Source organism: Salvelinus namaycush, unplaced genomic scaffold, assembly GCF_016432855.1.
Source record: "Salvelinus namaycush isolate Seneca unplaced genomic scaffold, SaNama_1.0 Scaffold209, whole genome shotgun sequence".
In the NCBI taxonomy this organism is placed as follows: domain Eukaryota; kingdom Metazoa; phylum Chordata; class Actinopteri; order Salmoniformes; family Salmonidae; genus Salvelinus; species Salvelinus namaycush.
The window spans coordinates 79,622-102,529 of NW_024058886.1; the positions used below are offsets into that span (position 1 = coordinate 79,622).

The following is a 22,908-nucleotide window of genomic DNA, read 5'->3' on the forward strand; positions in this document are numbered from 1 at the left end:
AGTAAACCTATTCTCAAAAAGCCTGGAGGCTTGAATCATTGCCTTGTATCAATACAGTTCCATTACTGTATAAGTTGACTGTTTGATACGTGTTGCTCTGGTCAGCTTCTTCAAAAATGCTGATCTGACATCCTTGGTTGATGCCTCTTTTTTTTTTTTGGAGAAAGGGAAATGGTTTGTAAATAACCCTTTTACATATGTGTCCTCGTTTGGCAATAAATATTTAATTTGCTCTTGGTTTTGCAACAAACATGCGTTCATGTTTCTGTCCCGTAGCAACGCTGGTGATGTTGGCTACAATGCTGCAATAGAAGCCTACCTTTTCCAAAACAATGTTGTTTCTTGTATTAGTGTCTTCAGAGAACGGTTTTACTTTGATGTCCTTCTGTCTTTTCTATTGTGTTAACTAGCTATTTTTTTGTTAGCTTTTGTTTTAGGAGAGTCCCTAGCAATTGCTTAGCAACTGGTAAACAATCCAGCTAGCTAAAATAACTGCACTATTTTATAAAATATCAATATTTTTTCACAAGCCTTTCTTCATGTGTTGCTTGTTTTTGTGTTCCATTCAGTCTTGCAGCTTTCTTTTAGTTTTTCCAATCTACTTCACACCATGTACATTTCAATACTTGTAGGAGCTCATTTTTTTTCAGCAGCTGCTACTCAATTTGGAACTCTGGAACCCTCCCCCTCTCTCTCTCTCGCTCTGTGTCGTCTCTGTCCTCTCTCTCGCTCTGTGTCGTCTCTGTCCTCTCTCTCGCTCTGTGTCGTCTCTGTCCTCTCTCTCTCTCTCTCTCTCGCTCTGTGTCGTCTCTGTCCTCTCTCTCCTCTCTCTCTCTCGCTCTGTGTCGTCTCTGTCCTCTCTCTCTCTCTCTCTCGCTCTCGCTCTGTGTCGTCTCTGTCCTCTCTCTCTCTCGCTCTCGCTCTGTGTCGTCTCTGTCCTCTCTCTCTCTCTCTCTCGCTCTCGCTCTGTGTCGTCTCTGTCCTCTCTCTCTCTCTCTCTCGCTCTCGCTCTGTGTCGTCTCTGTCCTCTCTCTCTCTCTCTCTCTCTCGCTCTCGCTCTGTGTCGTCTCTGTCCTCTCTCTCTCTCTCTCTCTCTCTCGCTCTCGCTCTGTGTCGTCTCTGTCCTCTCTCTCCTCTCTCTCTCTCTCGCTCTGTGTCGTCTCTGTCCTCTCTCTCCTCTCTCTCTCTCGCTCTGTGTCGTCTCTGTCCTCTCTCTCCTCTCTCTCTCTCGCTTTGTGTCATCTCTGTCCTCTCTCTCCTCTCTCTCTCTCTCTCTCGCTCTGTGTCGTCTCTGTCCTCTCTCTCCTCTCTCGCTCTGTGTCGTCTCTGTCCTCTCTCTCCTCTCTCGCTCTGTGTCGTCTCTGTCCTCTCTCTCCTCTCTCGCTCTGTGTCGTCTCTGTCCTCTCTCTCGCTCTCTCGCTCTGTGTCGTCTCTGTCCTCTCTCTCCTCTCTCGCTCTGTGTCGTCTCTGTCCTCTCTCTCCTCTCGCTCTGTGTCGTCTCTGTCCTCTCTCTCCTCTCTCGCTCTGTGTCGTCTCTGTCCTCTCTCTCCTCTCTCGCTCTGTGTCGTCTCTGTCCTCTCTCTCCTCTCTCGCTCTGTGTCGTCTCTGTCCTCTCTCTCCTCTCTCGCTCTGTGTCGTCTCTGTCCTCTCTCTCCTCTCTCGCTCTGTGTCGTCTCTGTCCTCTCTCTCCTCTCTCGCTCTGTGTCGTCTCTGTCCTCTCTCTCCTCTCTCGCTCTGTGTCGTCTCTGTCCTCTCTCTCCTCTCTCGCTCTGTGTCGTCTCTGTCCTCTCTCTCTCTCGCTCTCGCTCTGTGTCGTCTCTGTCCTCTCTCTCTCTCTCTCTCTCTCGCTCTCGCTCTGTGTCGTCTCTGTCCTCTCTCTCTCTCTCTCTCTCTCTCGCTCTCGCTCTGTGTCGTCTCTGTCCTCTCTCTCCTCTCTCTCTCTCTCGCTCTGTGTCGTCTCTGTCCTCTCTCTCCTCTCTCTCTCTCGCTCTGTGTCGTCTCTGTCCTCTCTCTCCTCTCTCTCTCTCGCTTTGTGTCATCTCTGTCCTCTCTCTCCTCTCTCTCTCTCTCTCTCGCTCTGTGTCGTCTCTGTCCTCTCTCTCCTCTCTCGCTCTGTGTCGTCTCTGTCCTCTCTCTCCTCTCTCGCTCTGTGTCGTCTCTGTCCTCTCTCTCGCTCTCTCGCTCTGTGTCGTCTCTGTCCTCTCTCTCCTCTCTCGCTCTGTGTCGTCTCTGTCCTCTCTCTCCTCTCGCTCTGTGTCGTCTCTGTCCTCTCTCTCCTCTCTCGCTCTGTGTCGTCTCTGTCCTCTCTCTCCTCTCTCGCTCTGTGTCGTCTCTGTCCTCTCTCTCCTCTCTCGCTCTGTGTCGTCTCTGTCCTCTCTCTCCTCTCTCGCTCTGTGTCGTCTCTGTCCTCTCTCTCCTCTCTCGCTCTGTGTCGTCTCTGTCCTCTCTCTCCTCTCTCGCTCTGTGTCGTCTCTGTCCTCTCTCTCCTCTCTCGCTCTGTGTCGTCTCTGTCCTCTCTCTCCTCTCTCGCTCTGTGTCGTCTCTGTCCTCTCTCTCCTCTCTCGCTCTGTGCCGTCTCTGTCCTCTCTCTCCTCTCTCGCTCTGTGCCGTCTCTGTCCTCTCTCTCAAGCTGCTTTCTTGGCATAAAAAAACATTGCGTTTTAATATTGCCAAGCAACAATTTGTACAATATACATTGTAATAAAATAATGAAGAATAATATAAAATGGTTGTAAACACACACACACACACACACACACACACACACACACACACACACACACAGAGATCACACCCTGAGAGAGAGAGGAGAAACCGAGGACAAAGTCAGAGGCTGGCCTAATTGTATTACTCGTTATTACTAATAAGCAGGTGAGGGGAAGTTTAGATTTTGTGTTAGCAGCAAGTTTAGGGAAATCAGATGTCTTTTAGGGTCCCAAATAGCTCCCTATTCCTTATTTAGTGGGGCTCTGGTCAAAAGTAGTGCACTATATATGGAATAGGGTGTGATTTGGAATGGAACCTTGAAGTCACCTTGAGTGTGATTGTGATGCGTGGTCTGATCTTGACGGGTATGTCCCAATTGGCACTCTATTCTTTACATTAGTGCACTACTTTTGACAGAACCTTATTCCCTACATAGTGCACTACTTTTGACCAGGGCCCATAGGGCATGTTCAGGGCTCTGCCCTAAAGTAGCGCACTGTATAGGTAATAGGGTGCAATTTGAGACACGCGCGCACACACACACACACAGACAATGTCTTCTCATCTCCTGTCTAATCATGCCAGCAGGGCCAGAAGAAGAGGTTCTAGATACGCAGGACTATAGAAATACACAGCACCCACCCAGCCAGCCAGACTACCCTCCCCCCAGCACTTACTTTGTTCTAATCATAACCATGACTATTAATGCAGAGCCAGGAGCCATCCTTAACTGAATCCTCCTCTCCTCATCCTGTGGAAAGGCTCTCCACAGGGCTGCCACAACATGCATTCTGAAATGGTGACACCGCGGGTATGGGAGCACTAAGCATTGTTATCGATTTGAGTTTCAGAGTGGAGAGAGACAGAGAGGGGAGTGAGTGGAGACGGGGAGCGAGGGATGAGAGAGAGAGGGGAGTGAGTGGAGACGGAGGAAGGTGGGGAGCGAGGGATGAGAGGGAGAGCGAGATGGGAGTGAGTGGAGACGGGGAGGAAGGAGGGGAGCGAGGAATGAGAGAGAGAGGAATGAGAGAGAGAGGGGAGTGAGTGGAGACGGGGAGAAAGGTGGGGAGCGAGGGATGAGAGAGAGAGAGAGAGGGGAGTGAGTGGAGACGGGGAGAAAGGTGGGGAGCGAGGGATGAGAGAGAGGGGAGTGAGTGGAGACTGGGAGGAAGGTGGGGAGAGAGCATGCAGAGATAAAAAGAGTAGAGTGTTCTTCATCCAGCTGGCTAGGAGAATCTGATCCTGCAGGAGAATCTGATCCGAATTTGATCCTGCAGGAGAATCCGATCCTGCAGGAGAATCTATGATTGATCCTACAGGGAGAATCTATGATTGATCCTGCAGGGAGAATCTATGATTGATCCTGCAGGGAGAATCTATGATTGATCCTGCAGGGAGAATCTATGATTGATCCTGCAGGGAGAATCTATGATTGATCCTACAGGGAGAATCTATGATTGATCCTGCAGGGAGAATCTATGATTGATCCTGCAGGGAGAATCTATGATTGATCCTGCAGGGAGAATCTATGATTGATCCTACAGGGAGAATCTATGATTGATCCTACAGGGAGAATCTATGATTGATCCTACAGGGAGAATCTATGATTGATCCTACAGGGAGAATCTATGATTGATCCTACAGGGAGAATCTATGATTGATCCTACAGGGAGAATCTATGATTGATCCTACAGGGAGAATCTATGATTGATCCTACAGGGAGAATCTATGATTGATCCTACAGGGAGAATCTATGATTGATCCTGCAGGGAGAATCTATGATTGATCCTGCAGGGAGAATCTATGATTGATCCTGCAGGGAGAATCTATGATTGATCCTGCAGGGAGAATCTATGATTGATCCTGCAGGGAGAATCTATGATTGATCCTGCAGGGAGAATCTATGATTGATCCTGCAGGGAGAATCTATGATTGATCCTGCAGGGAGAATCTATGATTGATCCTGCAGGGAGAATCTGATCGATCCTGCAGGGAGAATCTATGATTGATCCTGCAGGGAGAATCTATGATTGATCCTGCAGGGAGAATCTATGATTGATCCTGCAGGGAGAATCTGATCGATCCTGCAGGGAGAATCTGATCGATCCTGCAGGGAGAATCTGATCGATCCTACAGGGAGAATCTGATCGATCCTGCAGGGAGAATCTATGATTGATCCTACAGGGAGAATCTATGATTGATCCTACAGGGAGAATCTATGATTGATCCTACAGGGAGAATCTGATCGATCCTACAGGGAGAATCTATGATTGATCCTGCAGGGAGAATCTATGATTGATCCTGCAGGGAGAATCTATGATTGATCCTGCAGGGAGAATCTGATCGATCCTGCAGGGAGAATCTGATCGATCCTACAGGGAGAATCTGATCGATCCTGCAGGGAGAATCTATGATTGATCCTACAGGGAGAATCTATGATTGATCCTACAGGGAGAATCTATGATTGATCCTACAGGGAGAATCTATGATTGATCCTACAGGGAGAATCTATGATTGATCCTACAGGGAGAATCTATGATTGATCCTACAGGGAGAATCTATGATTGATCCTACAGGGAGAATCTATGATTGATCCTACAGGGAGAATCTATGATTGATCCTACAGGGAGAATCTATGATTGATCCCGCAGGGAGAATCTATGATTGATCCCGCAGGGAGAATCTATGATTGATCCCGCAGGGAGAATCTATGATTGATCCCGCAGGGAGAATCTATGATTGATCCCGCAGGGAGAATCTATGATTGATCCCGCAGGGAGAATCTATGATTGATCCCGCAGGGAGAATCTATGATTGATCCCGCAGGGAGAATCTATGATTGATCCCGCAGGGAGAATCTATGATTGATCCCGCAGGGAGAATCTATGATTGATCCCGCAGGGAGAATCTATGATTGATCCCGCAGGGAGAATCTATGATTGATCCCGCAGGGAGAATCTGATTCTTCAGGGAGAATCTGATCTGGACAGCAGCTGGCTAGGAGGAACTAACACGATAAATGATAGTAGTTAGTTTATACTCTCCAGTGTCAGAAAATAAGCCAAAGGTTTAGCTGGTCAGTCACAACATAGTAACATGGTGACAGTGGCTTGTGAAAGTATTCACCCCCCTTGGCATTTTTCCTATTTTGTTGCCTTACAACCTGGAATTAAAATGGATTTTTGGGGGGTTTATCATTTGATTTACTCAACATGCCGACCACTTTGAAGATGCACAAAAACTGAATAGTTAGGCACGCTCAAGTTATCACCCTCCCAAAGTCAATACTCTGTAGAGCCACCTTTAACAGCAATTACAGCTGCAAGTCTCTTGGGGTATGTCTCTATAAGCTTGGCACATCTAGCCACTGGGATTTTTGCCCATTCTTCACGGCAAAACTGCTCCAGCTCCTTCAAGTTGGATGGGTTCTGCTGGTGTACAGCAATCTTTAAGTCATACCACAGATTCTCAATTGGATTGAGGTCTGGGCTTTGACTAGGCTGTTCCAAGATATATTTAAATGTTTCCCCTTAAACCACTCGAGTGTTGCTTTAGTAGTATGCTTAGGGTCATTGTCCTGCTGGAAGGTGAATCTCCGTCCCACTCTCAAATCTCTGGAAGACTGAAACAGGTTTCCCTCAAGTATTTCCCTGTATTTAGCGCCATCCATCATTCCTTCAATTCTGACCAGTTTCCCAGTCCCTGCCGATGGAGAAACATCCCCACAGCATGATGCTGCCACCACCATGCTTCACTGTGGGGATGGTGTTCTCTGGGTGATGTGTTGTGTTTGTGTTGTGTTTGCGCCAGACATTTTCCTTGATGGCCAAAAAGCTCAATTTTAGTCTCATCTGACCAGAGTACCTTCTTTCATATGTTTGGGAGTCTCCCACATGCCTTTTGGCGAACACCAAACGCTTTTGCTTATTTTTTTCTTTAAGCAATGGCTTTTTTCTGGCAACTCTTCCGTAAAGCCCAGCTCTGTGGAGTCTATGGCTTAAAGTGGTGCTATGGACAGATACTCATCTCTGCTGTGAAGCTTTGTAGCTCCTTCAGGGTTATCTTTGGTCTCTTTGTTGCCTCTCTGATTAATGCTCTCCTTGCCTGGTCTGTGAGTTTTGGTGGGCGGCGCTCTCTTGGCAGGTGTGTTGTGGTGCCATGTTTTTTTCAATTTTTTAAATAATGGATTTAGTGGTGCTCCGTGGGAGGTTCAAAGTTTTGTATATTTTGTTATAACCCAACCCTGATCTGTACCCCTCCACAACGTAGTCCCTGACCTGTTTGGAGAGCTCCTTGGTCTTCATGGTGCCCCTTGCTTAGTGGTGTTGTAGACTCTTTATGTGTGTGTGTGTGTGTGTGTGTGTGTGTGTATATATATATATATATATATATATATATATATATATATATATATATATATATATATATAGATATGTATATATATATAGATATGTATGTATGTATGTATGTATGTATGTATGTATGTATGTATGTATGTATGTATGTATGTATGTATGTATGTATGTATGTATGTATGTGTATATATATATATAATCTCAGTATATATACCGAGATCATGTGACACTTAGATTGCACACAGGTGAACTTTATTTAACTAATTATGTGACTTCTGAAGGTAATTGGTTGCACCTGATCTTATTTAGGTACTTCATAGCAAAGGGGGAATACATATGCAGCAACCATTTTTCTGTTTAAGTTTTTGAAACAAGTAATTTTTTTCACTTCATCAATTTGGACTTTTTTTTAATGTCCATTACATGAAATCCAAATAAAAATCCATTTAAATTACAGGTTGTAATGCAACAAAATAGGAAAAACACCAAGGGGGTGAATTCTTTCGCAAGGCACTGTAGTGACATAGTGACACGGCATCCTAGTGACATAGTGACACGGCGTCCTGGTGACATAGTAACACGGTGTCCTGGTGACATAGTAACATAGTGACACGGTGTCCTGGTGACATAGTAACACGGTGTCCTGGTGACATAGTAACACGGTGTCCTGGTGACATAGTAACACGGTGTCCTGGTGACATAGTAACACGGTGTCCTGGTGACATAGTAACACGGTGACATGGTGTCCTGGTGACATAGTAACATAGTGACACGGTGTCCTGGTGACATAGTAACATGGTGACACGGCGTCCTAGTGACATAGTAACATAGTGACACGGTGACATGGTGTCCTGGTGACATAGTAACATAGTGACACGGTGTCCTGGTGACATAGTAACACGGTGTCCTGGTGACATAGTAACATGGTGACACGGCGTCCTAGTGACATAGTAACATAGTGACACGGTGACATGGTGTCCTGGTGACATAGTAACATGGTGACACGGCGTCCTGGTGACATAGTAACACGGTGTCCTGGTGACGTAGTAACATGGTGACACGGCGTCCTAGTGACGTAGTAACATAGTGACACGGTGACATGGTGTCCTGGTGACATAGTAACATAGTGACATGGTGTCCTGGTGACATAGTAACACGGTGTCCTGGTGACATAGTAACATGGTGACACGGCGTCCTAGTGACATAGTAACATAGTGACACGGTGACATGGTGTCCTGGTGACATAGTAATATGGTGACACGGCGTCCTGGTGACATAGTAACACGGTGTCCTGGTGACATAGTAACATAGTAACAGGTTGTCCTGGTAACATAGTAACATAGTAACACGGTGTCCTGGTAACATAGTAACACGGTGTCCTGGTGACATAGTAACATGGTGACACGGCGTCCTAGTGACATAGTAACATAGTAACACGGTGTCCTGGTGACATAGTAACACGGTGTCCTGGTGACATAGTAACACGGTGTCCTGGTGACATAGTAACACGGTGACATGGTGTCCTGGTGACATAGTAACATAGTGACACGGTGTCCTGGTGACATAGTAACACGGTGTCCTGGTGACATAGTAACATGGTGACACGGCGTCCTAGTGACATAGTAACATAGTGACACGTTGACATGGTGTTCTGGTGACATAGTAACATGGTGACATGGCGTCCTGGTGACATAGTAACACGGTGTCCTGGTGACATAGTAACATAGTAACAGGTTGTCCTGGTAACATAGTAACATAGTAACACGGTGTCCTGGTAACATAGTAACACGGTGTCCTGGTGACATAGTAACATGGTGACATAGTAACACGGTGTCCTGGTAACATAGTAACACGGTGTCCTGGTAACATAGTAACACGGTGTCCTGGTGACATAGTAACATGGTGACATAGTGACACGGTGTCCTGGTGACATAGTAACATGGTGACACGGCGTCCTAGTGACATAGTAACATAGTGACACGGTGACATGGTGTCCTGGTGACATAGTAACATAGTAACACGGTGTCCTGGTAACATAGTAACATAGTAACAGGTTGTCCTGGTAACATAGTAACACGGTGTCCTGGTGACATAGTAACATGGTGACATAGTAACACGGTGTCCTGGTAACATAGTAACACAGTGTCCTGGTAACATAGTGACATGGTGCCACGGTGTCCTGGTGACATAGTAACATGGTGTCCTGGTAACATAGTAAGGCGCTGTCCTGGTGACATAGTAACACGGTGTCCTGGTAACATAGTAACACGGTGTCCTGGTAACATAGTGACATGGTGCCACGGTGTCTTGGTGACATAGTAACATGGTGTCACGGTGTCCTGGTGTCATAGTAACATGGTGACATAGTAACATGGTGACATTGTAACATAGTAACACGGTGTCCTGGTGACATAATAACATAGTAATACACTGTCCTGGTGACATAGTGACATAGTAACACTGTGTCCTGGTAAAATAGTGACATGGTTCCACGGTGTCTTGGTGACATAATAACATAGTAATACAGTGTCCTGGTGACATAGTAACACGGTGTCCTGGTGACGTAGTAACATAGTAATACAGTGTCCTGGTGACGTAGTAACATAGTGACACGGCGTCCTGGTGACGTAGTAGCATAGTGAAACGGCGTCCTGGTGACGTAGTAACATAGTGACACGGTGTCCTGGTGACGTAGTAACATAGTGACACGGTGTCCTGGTGACGTAGTAACATAGTGACACGGTGTCCTGGTGACGTAGTAACATAGTGACACGGCGTCCTGGTGACGTAGTAACATAGTGACACGGCGTCCTGGTGACGTAGTAACATAGTGACACGGCGTCCTGGTGACGTAGTAACATAGTGACACGGTGTCCTGGTGACGTAGTAACATAGTGACACGGTGTCCTGGTGACGTAGTAACATAGTGACACGGTGTCCTGGTGACGTAGTAACATAGTGACACGGCGTCCTGGTGACGTAGTAACATAGTGACACGGCGTCCTGGTGACGTAGTACCATAGTGACACGGTGACGTAGTGACACGGTGACGTAGTGACGTAGTAACGTAGTGACACGGTGACGTAGTGACACGGTGACGTAGTGACACGGCGTCCTGGTGACGTAGTAACATAGTGACACGGTGTCCTGGTGACGTAGTAACATAGTGAAACGGTGTCCTGGTGACGTAGTAACATAGTGACACGGTGACGTAGTGACACGGTGACGTAGTGACACGGTGTCCTGGTGACGTAGTGACACGGTGACGTAGTGACACGGTGTCCTGGTGACGTAGTGACATAGTAACACGGCGTCCTGGTGACGTAGTAACACGGTGTCCTGGTGACGTAGTGACATAGTGACATGGCGTCCTGGTGACGTAGTGACATAGTGACATGGCGTCCTGGTGACGTAGTGACATAGTGACATGGCGTCCTGGTGACGTAGTGACATAGTGACTCCGTACGGGAAAGGTTATAGGGACATATTCGGGTAGATATCGTTTGATAAAAAATACTATATTAATTAAAATACATGCAACAGCATAACTGTCTTTACACAGTAACTGTGACTAAAATTAGCATACTTTTTGTGAGCGTTGTCGATGTGTGGCAGGTGATAAAATATGAATGCTCTTTGCAAGACAGCCTATCCATTTTGTATAATGATGTTCATGTATTGATTTTTCATGCCCTCGAATGCGGTCCAAGGTAAAGCCAGAGGCTACTCCGATAGACCTACCTTTTTTTAGACTGTATACTATACATGGTATTACAACACCACGTCCACATATAGCTCACCAACCTCTTGGCTACAGCATTAATAGTGTGTGTGTGTGTTACGTTGACCGGGTTCTAAGACTACCTATAGCCTCCATTTAGGGCAGTCTACCCAACTATAGGTAGCCTCCATTTAGGGCAGTCTACCCAGCTATAGGTAGCCTCCATTTAGGGCAGTCTACCCAGCTAGTCTACCCAGCTATAGGTAGCCTCCATTTAGGGCAGTCTACCCAGCTAGTCTACCCAGCTATAGGTAGCCTCCATTTAGGGCAGTCTACCCAGCTAGTCTACCCAGCTATAGGTAGCCTCCATTTAGGGCAGTCTACCCAGCTAGTCTACCCAACTATAGGTAGCCTCCATTTAGGGCAGTCTACCCAGCTAGTCTACCCAGCTATAGGTAGCCTCCATTTAGGGCAGTCTACCCAGCTAGTCTACCCAGCTATAGGTAGCCTCCATTTAGGGCAGTCTACCCAGCTAGTCTACCCAGCTATAGGTAGCCTCCATTTAGGGCAGTCTACCCAGCTAGTCTACCCAACTATAGGTAGCCTCCATTTAGGGCAGTCTACCCAGCTAGTCTACCCAACTATAGGTAGCCTCCATTTAGGGCAGTCTACCCAGCTAGTCTACCCAGCTTTAGGTAGCCTCCATTTAGGGCAGTCTACCCAGCTAGTCTACCCAACTATAGGTAGCCTCCATTTAGGGCAGTCTACCCAGCTAGTCTACCCAACTATAGGTAGCCTCCATTTAGGGCAGTCTACCCAGCTAGTCTACCCAGCTTTAGGTAGCCTCCATTTAGGGCAGTCTACCCAGCCAGGGATGTTCTCTGTTTAGTGAGTCCTCCAGATCAGAGGCAGTAGAGATGACCAGGGATGTTCTCTGTTCAGTGAGTCCTCCAGATCAGAGACAGTAGGGATGACCAGGGATGTTCTCTGTTCAGTGAGTCCTCCAGATCAGAGACAGTAGGGATGACCAGGGATGTTCTCTGTTCAGTGAGTCCTCCAGATCAGAGACAGTAGGGATGACCAGGGATGATCTCTGTTCAGTGAGTCCTCCAGATCAGAGGCAGTAGGGATGACCAGGGATGTTCTCTGTTTAGTGAGTCCTCCAGATCAGAGGCAGTCTTGATTGTGTGTGTGAATTTGACTATTTTAAAAGGTGTCAAGTGTTCCACTGGAATGCTGTCCCATGTTTACTCCAATGCTTCCCACAGTTGTCAAGTTGGCTGGATGTCCTTTGAGCGGTGGAACCTTCTTGATACACACGGGAAACTGTTGAGAGTGAAAACCCCAGCAGCGTTGCAGTTCTTGACACAAACCGCTGCGCCTGGCACCTACTACCACACCCTGTTCAAAAAAGGAACTTAAATATTTTGACTTGCCCATTCACCCTCTGAATGGCAAACACACACAATCCATGTCTCATTTGTCTCAAGGCTTATAAATCCTTCTTTAACCCCGTCTCCTCCCCTTCATCTACACTGATTGAAGTGGATTTAACAAGTGACATCAATAAGGGATCATAGCTTCACCTTGTATTCACCTGGTCAGTCTGTCATGGAAAGAGCAGGTGTTCTTAATGTTTTGTACTCTCACAGCATATTGCACTACTTTTGACCAGAGCCCAATCCCATACAATGTTGCATGCAACCATAGACTGATCAACAGATCTCCTATAGTCTTGGGAAGCCTTTAACACTGATCAATACATCTCCTATAGTCTTGGGAAGCCTTTAACACGGATCAATACATCTCCTATAGTCTTGGGAAGCCTTTAACGCTGATCAATACATCTCCTATAGTCTTGGGAAGCCTTTAACACTGATCAATACATCTCCTATAGTCTTGGGAAGCCTTTAACACGGATCAATACATCTCCTATAGTCTTGGGAAGCCTTTAACACTGATCAATACATCTCCTATAGTCTTGGGAAGCCTTTAACACTGATCAATACATCTCCTATAGTCTTGGGAAGCCTTTAACACGGATCAATACATCTCCTATAGTCTTGGGAAGCCTTTAACACGGATCAATACATCTCCTATAGTCTTGGGAAGCCTTTAACGCTGATCAATACATCTCCTATAGTCTTGGGAAGCCTTTAACACTGATCAATACATCTCCTATAGTCTTGGGAAGCCTTTAACACTGATCAATACATCTCCTATAGTCTTGGGAAGCCTTTAACACGGATCAATACATCTCCTATAGTCTTGGGAAGCCTTTAACGCTGATCAATACATCTCCTATAGTCTTGGGAAGCCTTTAACGCTGATCAATACATCTCCTATAGTCTTGGGAAGCCTTTAACGCTGATCAATACATCTCCTATAGTCTTGGGAAGCCTTTAACGCTGATCAATACATCTCCTATAGTCTTGGGAAGCCTTTAACGCTGATCAATACATCTCCTATAGTCTTGGGAAGCCTTTAACGCTGATCAATACATCTCCTATAGTCTTGGGAAGCCTTTAACGCTGATCAATACATCTCCTATAGTCTTGGGAAGCCTTTAACACTGATCAATACATCTCCTATAGTCTTGGGAAGCCTTTAACGCTGACCAACACATTTGTAGTATTTTAGGTCTTGGCCTGAGTCATTAATATTGCATCCTATTTACTGTTATTGACAATGCTGATTCTATCCATGAGTTAGTCAAGGGGAGCTGGTATCTTTCCCAGTTCCTTCTCTGTTATTAACAATACTGTCTGTCTGTCTCTGTCTCTGTCTCTGTCTCTGTTTGTCTGTCTCTGTCTCTGTTTGTCTGTCTCTGTCTCTGTTTGTCTGTCTCTGTCTCTGTTTGTCTGTCTCTGTCTCTGTTTGTCTGTCTCTGTTTGTCTGTCTCTGTCTCTGTTTGTCTGTCTCTGTCTCTGTTTGTCTGTCTCTGTTTGTCTGTCTCTGTCTCTGTTTGTCTGTCTCTGTCTCTGTTTGTCTGTCTCTGTCTCTGTTTGTCTGTCTCTGTCTCTGTTTGTCTGTCTCTGTCTCTGTTTGTCTGTCTCTGTCTCTGTTTGTCTGTCTCTGTCTCTGTTTGTCTGTCTCTGTTTGTCTCTGTCTCTGTCTCTGTTTGTCTGTCTGTCTGTCTGTCTGTCTCTGTTTGTCTGTCTGTCTGTCTGTCTCTGTTTGTCTGTCTGTCTCTCTCTCTCTGTGTCGGTGTGTCTCTCTCTCTCTGTGTCGGTGTGTCTGTGTGTCTGTCTCTCTCTCTGTGTCGGTCTGTGTGTCTCTCTCTCTCTCTGTGCCTGTCTCTCAGGTATGGGCTGTTTGAGAAGCGTCTGTTGCTCCTGGAGGAGGCAGAAGGAGGCTTTGATCAGTTCACTAGAAGCTACAGGACCTTTGGCGTGAACCGCATGGCTGACAACAGACTGGTGTTGAGGGAGTGGGCCCCGGCCGCGGAGGCCCTGTTCCTTACTGGAGACTTCAGTGAGTACTGTAGCAGACACACACACACACACACACACACACACACACCGAGAAACACACGCGTAGGCAAGTATGCAGGAAGGCTTGCGTTGGCAGCTGTGTGTAGGAACGAAGTATAATGACCCACTCCAACTGCATCAGGTCAGTCGGTAGAAACCAGTATCTCCTGAGGAAATCAATAGCTGTTGTAATGCTGTTATTACACACAGATCTGTTTCTCTTCAACTTGTAATGCTGTTATTACACACAGATCTGTTTCCCTTTAACTTGTAATGCTGTTATTACACACAGATCTGTTTCCCTTTAACTTGTAATGCTGTTATTACACACAGATCTGTTTCCCTTCAACTTGTAATGCTGTTATTACACACAGATCTGTTTCCCTTCAACTTGTAATGCTGTTATTACACACAGATCTGTTTCCCTTTAACTTGTAATGCTGTTATTACACACAGATCTGTTTCCCTTTAACTTGTAATGCTGTTATTACACACAGATCTGTTTCCCTTTAACTTGTAATGCTGTTATTACACACAGATCTGTTTCCCTTTAACTTGTAATGCTGTTATTACACACAGATCTGTTTCCCTTCAACTTGTAATGCTGTTATTACACACAGATCTGTTTCCCTTCAACTTGTAATGCTGTTATTACACACAGATCTGTTTCCCTCTAACTTGTAATACTGTTATTACACACAGATCTGTTTCCCTTTAACTTGTAATGCTGTTATTACACACAGATCTGTTTCCCTTCAACTTGTAATGCTGTTATTACACACAGATCTGTTTCCCTTTAACTTGTAATGCTGTTATTACACACAGATCTGTTTCCCTTCAACTTGTAATGCTGTTATTACACACAGATCTGTTTCCCTCTAACTTGTAATGCTGTTATTACACACAGATATGTTTCCCTCTAACTTGTAATGCTGTTATTACACACAGATATGTTTCCCTTTCACTTGTAATGCTGTTATTACACACAGATCTGTTTCCCTTCAACTTGTAATGCTGTTATTACACACAGATCTGTTTCCCTTCAACTTGTAATGCTGTTATTACACACAGATCTGTTTCCCTTCAACTTGTAATGCTGTTATTACACACAGATCTGTTTCCCTTCAACTTGTAATGCTGTTATTACACACAGATCTGTTTCCCTTCAACTTGTAATGCTGTTATTACACACAGATCTGTTTCCCTCTAACTTGTAATACTGTTATTACACACAGATCTGTTTCCCTTTAACTTGTAATGCTGTTATTACACACAGATCTGTTTCCCTTCAACTTGTAATGCTGTTATTACACACAGATCTGTTTCCCTTCAACTTGTAATGCTGTTTCTATATAATTGGAGGTTTGACCTCATCTGTCCTAACTGTAGTTTGGATTTTAACTTTATTGTTAGATACCCTTGGAGTTGGTGTTTTTAGTAAATAGTGAAAACAAAGGCTCCAGAGTTTTTTTCCTAAAGGGGTTTTTGCTATTTTCAAAACACACACACACACACACACACAAATAAATCATGATTGGTGCAGCCTTTGTTCTGTTAGAAGTACTCTCTGAGCTCTCTTCCCTTTGGCCTCAACTTTGAAGGTAGACCGATACAGAATGGTCTGCCTGTCATGTTGCATACTTAGGCACTGAAAAAAAGGAGTTGATTCATTGATGAGCAGCTCAAGCAGAGGTTGACCCTTGGTTCTGTTCAGCTGAATCCGCTGCGCCCTCTTCCTCAAGTCATCTCTCCTTGATTCCTCACATCCTCTCTCCTCACCTCCTTCTCACAACCCGTTGGAGAAGAAGTTACGAGGGAAGGGACCTTGGACCTTTCGTACTGTTCAGAGGGATGCAAGGAATCACAGAAAGACCAATAGAGAGCGCAGGCTCATAGGGCTCTGGTCTAAAGTAGTGCACTATATAGGGAATAGGGTTCTATAGGGCTCTGGTCTAAAGTAGTGCACTATATAGGGAATAGGGTGCCATAGGGCTCTGGTCTAAAGTAGTGCACTATGTAGGGAATAGGGTGCCATAGGGCTCTGGTCCAAAGTAGTGCACTATGTAGGGAATAGGGTTCCATAGGGCTCTGGTCTAAAGTAGTGCACTATATAGGGAATAGGGTTCCATAGGGCTCTGGCCTAAAGTAGTGCACTATATATAGGGAATAGGGTGCCATAGGGCTCTGGTCTAAAGTAGTGCACTATGTAGGGAATAGGGTGCCATTTCCTTTCTATATCTTCATTAGGAGTTTTAATTTATTCCTTCTTCTGCCCAACTAATGAATGACCATTAGATCATTACATCTCATTAGAAATGACTAGTTTGTTTTGTAGATTTCCTCATTTTGTTAATGGACAGAATTACACATCCAAAATAATCACGAAAGCTAATATTCATGTTTTTAAATTGTGTGGCCCAATGAAATCACTTAACGAGGCAATTGAGAGACGTTTTAATTAGAAGACCATAAATGAGTTGTTGAGGAGTAAAGCATCATGTGGACAGAGTGCAGTAGGCAGGCAGGGGACCCCCACTGCTTTACACTGCTGCTGTTGTTCTGTCCCACTGTTCTGTCCCACTGCTGCTGTTGTTCTGTCCCACTGCTGCTGTTGTTCTGTCCTGCTGTTGTTCTGTCCCACTGCTGCTGTTGTTCTGTCCCACTGTTCTTTCCCACTGCTGCTGTTGTTCTGTCCCACTGCTGCTGTTGTTCTGTCCCACTGCTGCTGTTGTTCTGTCCTGCTGTTGTTCTGTCCCACTGCTGCTGTTGTTCTGTCCCACTGCTGCTGTTGTTCTGTCCTGCTGCTGCTGTTGTTCTGTCCCACTGCTGCTGTTGTTCTGTCCTGCTGTTGTTCTGTCCCACTGCTGCTGTTGTTCTGTCCCACTGTTCTTTCCCACTGCTGCTGTTGTTCTGTCCCACTGCTGCTGTTGTTCTGTCCTGCTGTTGTTCTTTCCCACTGCTGCTGTTGTTCTGTCCCACTGTTCTTTCCCACTGCTGCTGTTGTTCTGTCCCACTGCTGCTGTTGTTCTGTCCCACTGCTGCTGTTGTTCTGTCCCACTGCTGCTGTTGTTCTGTCCCACTGCTGCTGTTGTTCTGTCCCACTGCTGCTGTTGTTCTGTCCCACTGCTGCTGCTGTTCTGTCCCACTGCTGCTGTTGTTCTGTCCCACTGCTGCTGCTGTTCTGTCCCACTGCTGCTGCTGTTCTGTCCCACTGCTGCTGTTGTTCTGTCCCACTGCTGCTGCTGTTCTGTCCCACTGCTGCTGCTGTTCTGTCCCACTGCTGTTGTTGTTCTGTCCCACTGCTGTTGTTGTTCTGTCCCACTGCTGTTGTTGTTCTGTCCCACTGCTGCTGTTGTTCTGTCCTGCTGTTGTTCTGTCCCACTGCTGCTGTTGTTCTGTCCTGCTGTTGTTCTGTCCCACTGCTGCTGTTGTTCTGTCCCACTGCTGCTGTTGTTCTGTCCCACTGCTGCTGTTGTTCTGTCCCACTGCTGCTGTTGTTCTGTCCCACTGCTGCTGTTGTTCTGTCCTGCTGTTGTTCTGTCCCACTGCTGCTGTTGTTCTGTCCCACTGCTGCTGTTCTGTCCCACTGCTGCTGTTGTTCTGTCCCACTGCTGCTGTTGTTCTGTCCCACTGCTGCTGTTGTTCTGTCCCACTGCTGCTGTTGTTCTGTCCCACTGCTGCTGTTGTTCTGTCCCACTGCTGCTGTTGTTCTGTCCCACTGCTGCTGTTGTTCTTTCCCACTGCTGTTGTTGTTCTGTCCCACTGCTCCAAACAAATATGTGGTTCAAATGGCACACTATTCACTATATAGTACACTACTTTTGAACAGGGCCCAACTCGGTTCTGGTTAAAAGTAGTGCACTATATAGGGAATAGGGTGCCATTCAGGATGTGTTCTTCACCAAACAGACAAGCTGCAGCTGGGTTGTGATGACAAAGAGAACAACACATCCTGTGTCCCGATGGCGCCCTAGTCCCTTTACAGTGCACTATATAGGGTAGTGCCCTCTGACGCTTTATAGGACAGGGCTCTCTGACACTATATAGGGTAGTGCCCTCTGACGCTTTATAGGACAGGGCTCTCTGACACTATATAGGACAGGGACCTCCGACACTATATAGGGTAGTGCCCTCTGACGCTTTATAGGACAGGGCTCTCCGACACTATATAGGGTAGTGCCCTCTGACGCTTTATAGGACAGGGCTCTCTGACACTATATAGGGTAGTGCCCTCTGACGCTTTATAGGACAGGGCTCTCCGACACTATATAGGGTAGTGCCCTCTGACGCTTTATAGGACAGGGCTCTCCGACACTATATAGGGTAGTGCCCTCTGACGCTTTATAGGACAGGGCTCTCCGACACTATATAGGGTAGTCCCCTCTGACGCTTTATAGGACAGGGCTCTCCGACACTATATAGGGTAGTGCCCTCTGACGCTTTATAGGACAGGGCTCTCCGACACTATATAGGGTAGTGCCCTCTGACGCTTTATAGGACAGGGCTCTCTGACACTATATAGGGTAGTGCCCTCTGACGCTTTATAGGACAGGGCTCTCTGACACTATATAGGACAGGGACCTCCGACACTATATAGGGTAGTGCCCTCTGACGCTTTATAGGACAGGGCTCTCCGACACTATATAGGGTAGTGCCCTCTGACGCTTTATAGGACAGGGCTCTCTGACACTATATAGGGTAGTGCCCTCTGACGCTTTATAGGACAGGGCTCTCCGACACTATATAGGGTAGTGCCCTCTGACGCTTTATAGGACAGGGCTCTCCGACACTATATAGGGTAGTGCCCTCTGACGCTTTATAGGACAGGGCTCTCCGACACTATATAGGGTAGTGCCCTCTGACGCTTTATAGGACAGGGCTCTCCGACACTATATAGGGTAGTGCCCTCTGACGCTTTATAGGACAGGGCTCTCTGACACTATATAGGGTAGTGCCCTCTGACGCTTTATAGGACAGGGCTCTCCGACACTATATAGGGTAGTGCCCTCTGACGCTTTATAGGACAGGGCTCTCCGACACTATATAGGGTAGTGCCCTCTGACGCTTTATAGGACAGGGCTCTCCGACACTATATAGGGTAGTCCCCTCTGACGCTTTATAGGACAGGGCTCTCCGACACTATATAGGGTAGTGCCCTCTGACGCTTTATAGGACAGGGCTCTCCGACACTATATAGGGTAGTGCCCTCTGACGCTTTATAGGACAGGGCTCTCCGACACTATATAGGACAGGGACCTCCGACGCTATATAGGGCAGGGCTTAACTTACAGGAGGGTATCTCTCCAGGAACATGGTTGGAGTTTAAACCTACAGGAGGAGTATCTCTCCAGGAACAGGGTTGGAGTTAAAACCTACAGGAGGGTATCTCTCCAGGAACAGGGTTGGAGTTAAAACCTACAGGAGGGTCTCTCTCCAGGAACAGGGTTGGAGTTTAAACCTACTGGAGGGTATCTCTCCAGGAACAGGGTTGGAGTTAAAACCTACAGGAGGGTCTCTCTCCAGGAACAGGGTTGTAGTTAAAACCTACAGGAGGGTAGCTCTCCAGGAACAGGGTTGGAGTTAAAACCTACAGGAGGGTAGCTCTCCAGGAACAGGGTTGGAGTTAAAACCTACAGGAGGAGTAGCTCTCCAGGAACAGGGTTGGAGTTAAAACCTACAGGAGGGCCTCTCTCCAGGAACAGGGTTGGAGTTAAAACCTACAGGAGGGTATCTCTCCAGGAACAGGGTTGGAGTTAAAACCTACAGGAGGGTATCTCTCCAGGAACAGGGTTGGAGTTAAAACCTACAGGAGGGTCTCTCTCCAGGAACAGGGTTGGAGTTAAAACCTACAGGAGGGTATCTCTCCAGGAACAGGGTTGGAGTTAAAACCTACAGGAGGGTATCTCGCCAGGAACAGGGTTGGAGTTTAAACCTACAGGAGGAGTATCTCTCCAGGAACAGGGTTGGAGTTAAAACCTACAGGAGGGTCTCTCTCCAGGAACAGGGTTGTAGTTAAAACCTACAGGAGGGTATCTCTCCAGGAACAGGGTTGGAGTTAAAACCTACAGGAGGGTAGCTCTCCAGGAACAGGGTTGGAGTTAAAACCTACAGGAGGGTAGCTCTCCAGGAACAGGGTTGGAGTTAAAACCTACAGGAGGAGTAGCTCTCCAGGAACAGGGTTGGAGTTAAAACCTACAGGAGGGCCTCTCTCCAGGAACAGGGTTGGAGTTAAAACCTACAGGAGGGTATCTCTCCAGGAACAGGGTTGGAGTTAAAACCTACAGGAGGGTCTCTCTCCAGGAACAGGGTTGGAGTTAAAACCTACAGGAGGGTATCTCTCCAGGAACAGGGTTGGAGTTAAAACCTACAGGAGGGTATCTCTCCAGGAACAGGGTTGGAGTTTAAACCTACAGGAGGAGTATCTCTCCAGGAACAGGGTTGGAGTTAAAACCTACAGGAGGGTATCTCTCCAGGAACAGGGTTGGAGTTAAAACCTACAGGAGGGTATCTCTCCAGGAACAGGGTTGGAGTTAAAACCTACAGGAGGGTATCTCTCCAGGAACAGGGTTGGAGTTAAAACCTACAGGAGGGTAGCTCTCCAGGAACAGGGTTGGAGTTAAAACCTACAGGAGGGTCTCTCCAGGAACAGGGTTGGAGTTAAAACCTACAGGAGGGTCTCTCTGGGAACATGGTTGGAGTTAAAACCTACAGGAGGGTCTCTCTCCAGGAACAGGGTTGGAGTTAAAACCTACAGGAGGGTCTCTCTCCAGGAACAGGGTTGGAGTTAAAACCTACAGGAGGGTCTCTCTCCGGGAACAGGGTTGGAGTTAAAACCTACAGGAGGGTATCTCTCCAGGAACAGGGTTGGAGTTAAAACCTACAGGAGGGTCTCTCTCCAGGAACAGGGTTGGAGAGCCCTCTGATTTAGGGAATAGAGTTCCATTTGGGAGGCAGCCACAGTCTCCCACAGTATTCATTCTGTTTTCTAGAGCCCAGGTCCAATCCAATGTTTTTTGTCCCCATAGATTTTCCTTCCAGTTCCTTCCTCCATCCCTCCTTTCTGTTTTCCCTCTCTTTCCATCTCTCTATTCGTCTGTTAATTATTCAGCAAAGACCGTGGGCTGTGGCTCAGGCCCAATATTCATTTCTGGCAGAGATTACATTCTGACACACGCGTACAAACGTCTACACATGCACACGGAGCGAGAGAGAGAGAGAGAGAGAGAGAGAGCGATTACATTTTGACATGGCTCCATCAAATTATTTGATTTCAATTTCACAGCTGATATGGAAAAAGCCCTGAAGCCCCGGTCATGAATATGACGCTGGTTTGATACATAATACGTACATCCTGCTTCCTAAATGGCATCCTATTTCTGTACATACAAATCCAGGAACCCCATTGGCCCTGGTCAATAGAAGTGCACTAAAAAGGCAGTAGGGTGGTATTTTGGATGCATCAACCAGGGTTTTATACAGAGCTCTTCATGCAAAGGGAAATAAAGTATAATTGTTGCCTGAGCGTCTACAGCAGTGGTTCTTCATCCTGGTCCTTCCATCACCGCCTGGTAATGCAACTGCTCTGCCTCCGACCGTAAGACGCTACAGAGGGTAGTGCGTACGGCCCTGTACATCGCTGGGGCCAAGCTTCCCGCCATCTCGGACCTAATACACTAGGCGGGGTCAGAGGAAGTCTCTAAAAAATTGTCAAAGACTCCAGCCACTCTAGTCATAGACTGTTCTCTCTGCTACCGCACGGCAAGCGGTACCGGATCGCCAAGTCTAGGTCCAAAAGGCTCCTTAACAGCTTCTACCCCCAAGCCATAAGACTTCTGAACAATTAATCAAATAGCCACCCGGACTATTTACATTGACCCTCCACCTATTTTAGACTGCTGCTACTCTCTGTTTATTATCTATGTATAGTCACTTTACCCCTACCTACATGTACACTGCTGCTACTCACTGTTTATTATCTATGTATAGTCACTTCACCCCTACCTACATGTACACTGCTGCTACTCTCTGTTTATTATCTATACATAGTCACTTCACCCCTACCTACATGTACACTGCTGCTACTCTCTGTTTATTATCTATGTATAGTCACTTTACCCCTACCTACATGTACACTGCTGCTACTCTCTGTTTATTATCTATACATAGTCACTTTACCCCTACCTACATGTACACTGCTGCTACTCTCTGTTTATTATCTATGTATAGTCACCTCACCCCTACCTACATGTACACTGCTGCTACTCTCTGTTTATTATCTATGTATAGTCACTTCACCCCTACCTACATGTACACTGCTGCTACTCTCTGTTTATTATCTATACATAGTCACTTTACCCCTACCTACATGTACACTGCTGCTACTCTCTGTTTATTATCTATGTATAGTCACTTTACCCCTACCTACATGTACACTGCTGCTACTCTCTGTTTATTATCTATACATAGTCACTTTACCCCTACCTACATGTACACTGCTGCTACTCTAGTTATAGTGGGAGTCTAGAGTATAGTGAGAGTCTAGTAGAGTATAGTGAGAGTCTGTAGAGGATAGTGAGAGTCTAGTGAGAGTAGTAGAGTATAGTGAGGTCTAGTAGAGTATAGTGTGAGAGTCTAGTAGAGTATAGTGAGAGCT

At 46.4% G+C, this 22,908-nt stretch overlaps 1 protein-coding gene across 1 annotated transcript in view; it reads left to right on the forward strand.

Annotated features, from left to right (window-relative positions):
• LOC120038131 (1,4-alpha-glucan-branching enzyme-like) overlaps positions 1 to 22,908 on the forward strand; it is a 128,591-nt gene that overhangs the window by 36,192 nt on the left and 69,491 nt on the right. Inside the window, exon 2 of the mRNA XM_038984026.1 lies at positions 14,087 to 14,256. Within this exon, the coding sequence (XP_038839954.1) occupies positions 14,087 to 14,256 (170 nt within the window). The remainder of the gene's footprint in view (positions 1 to 14,086; positions 14,257 to 22,908) is intronic.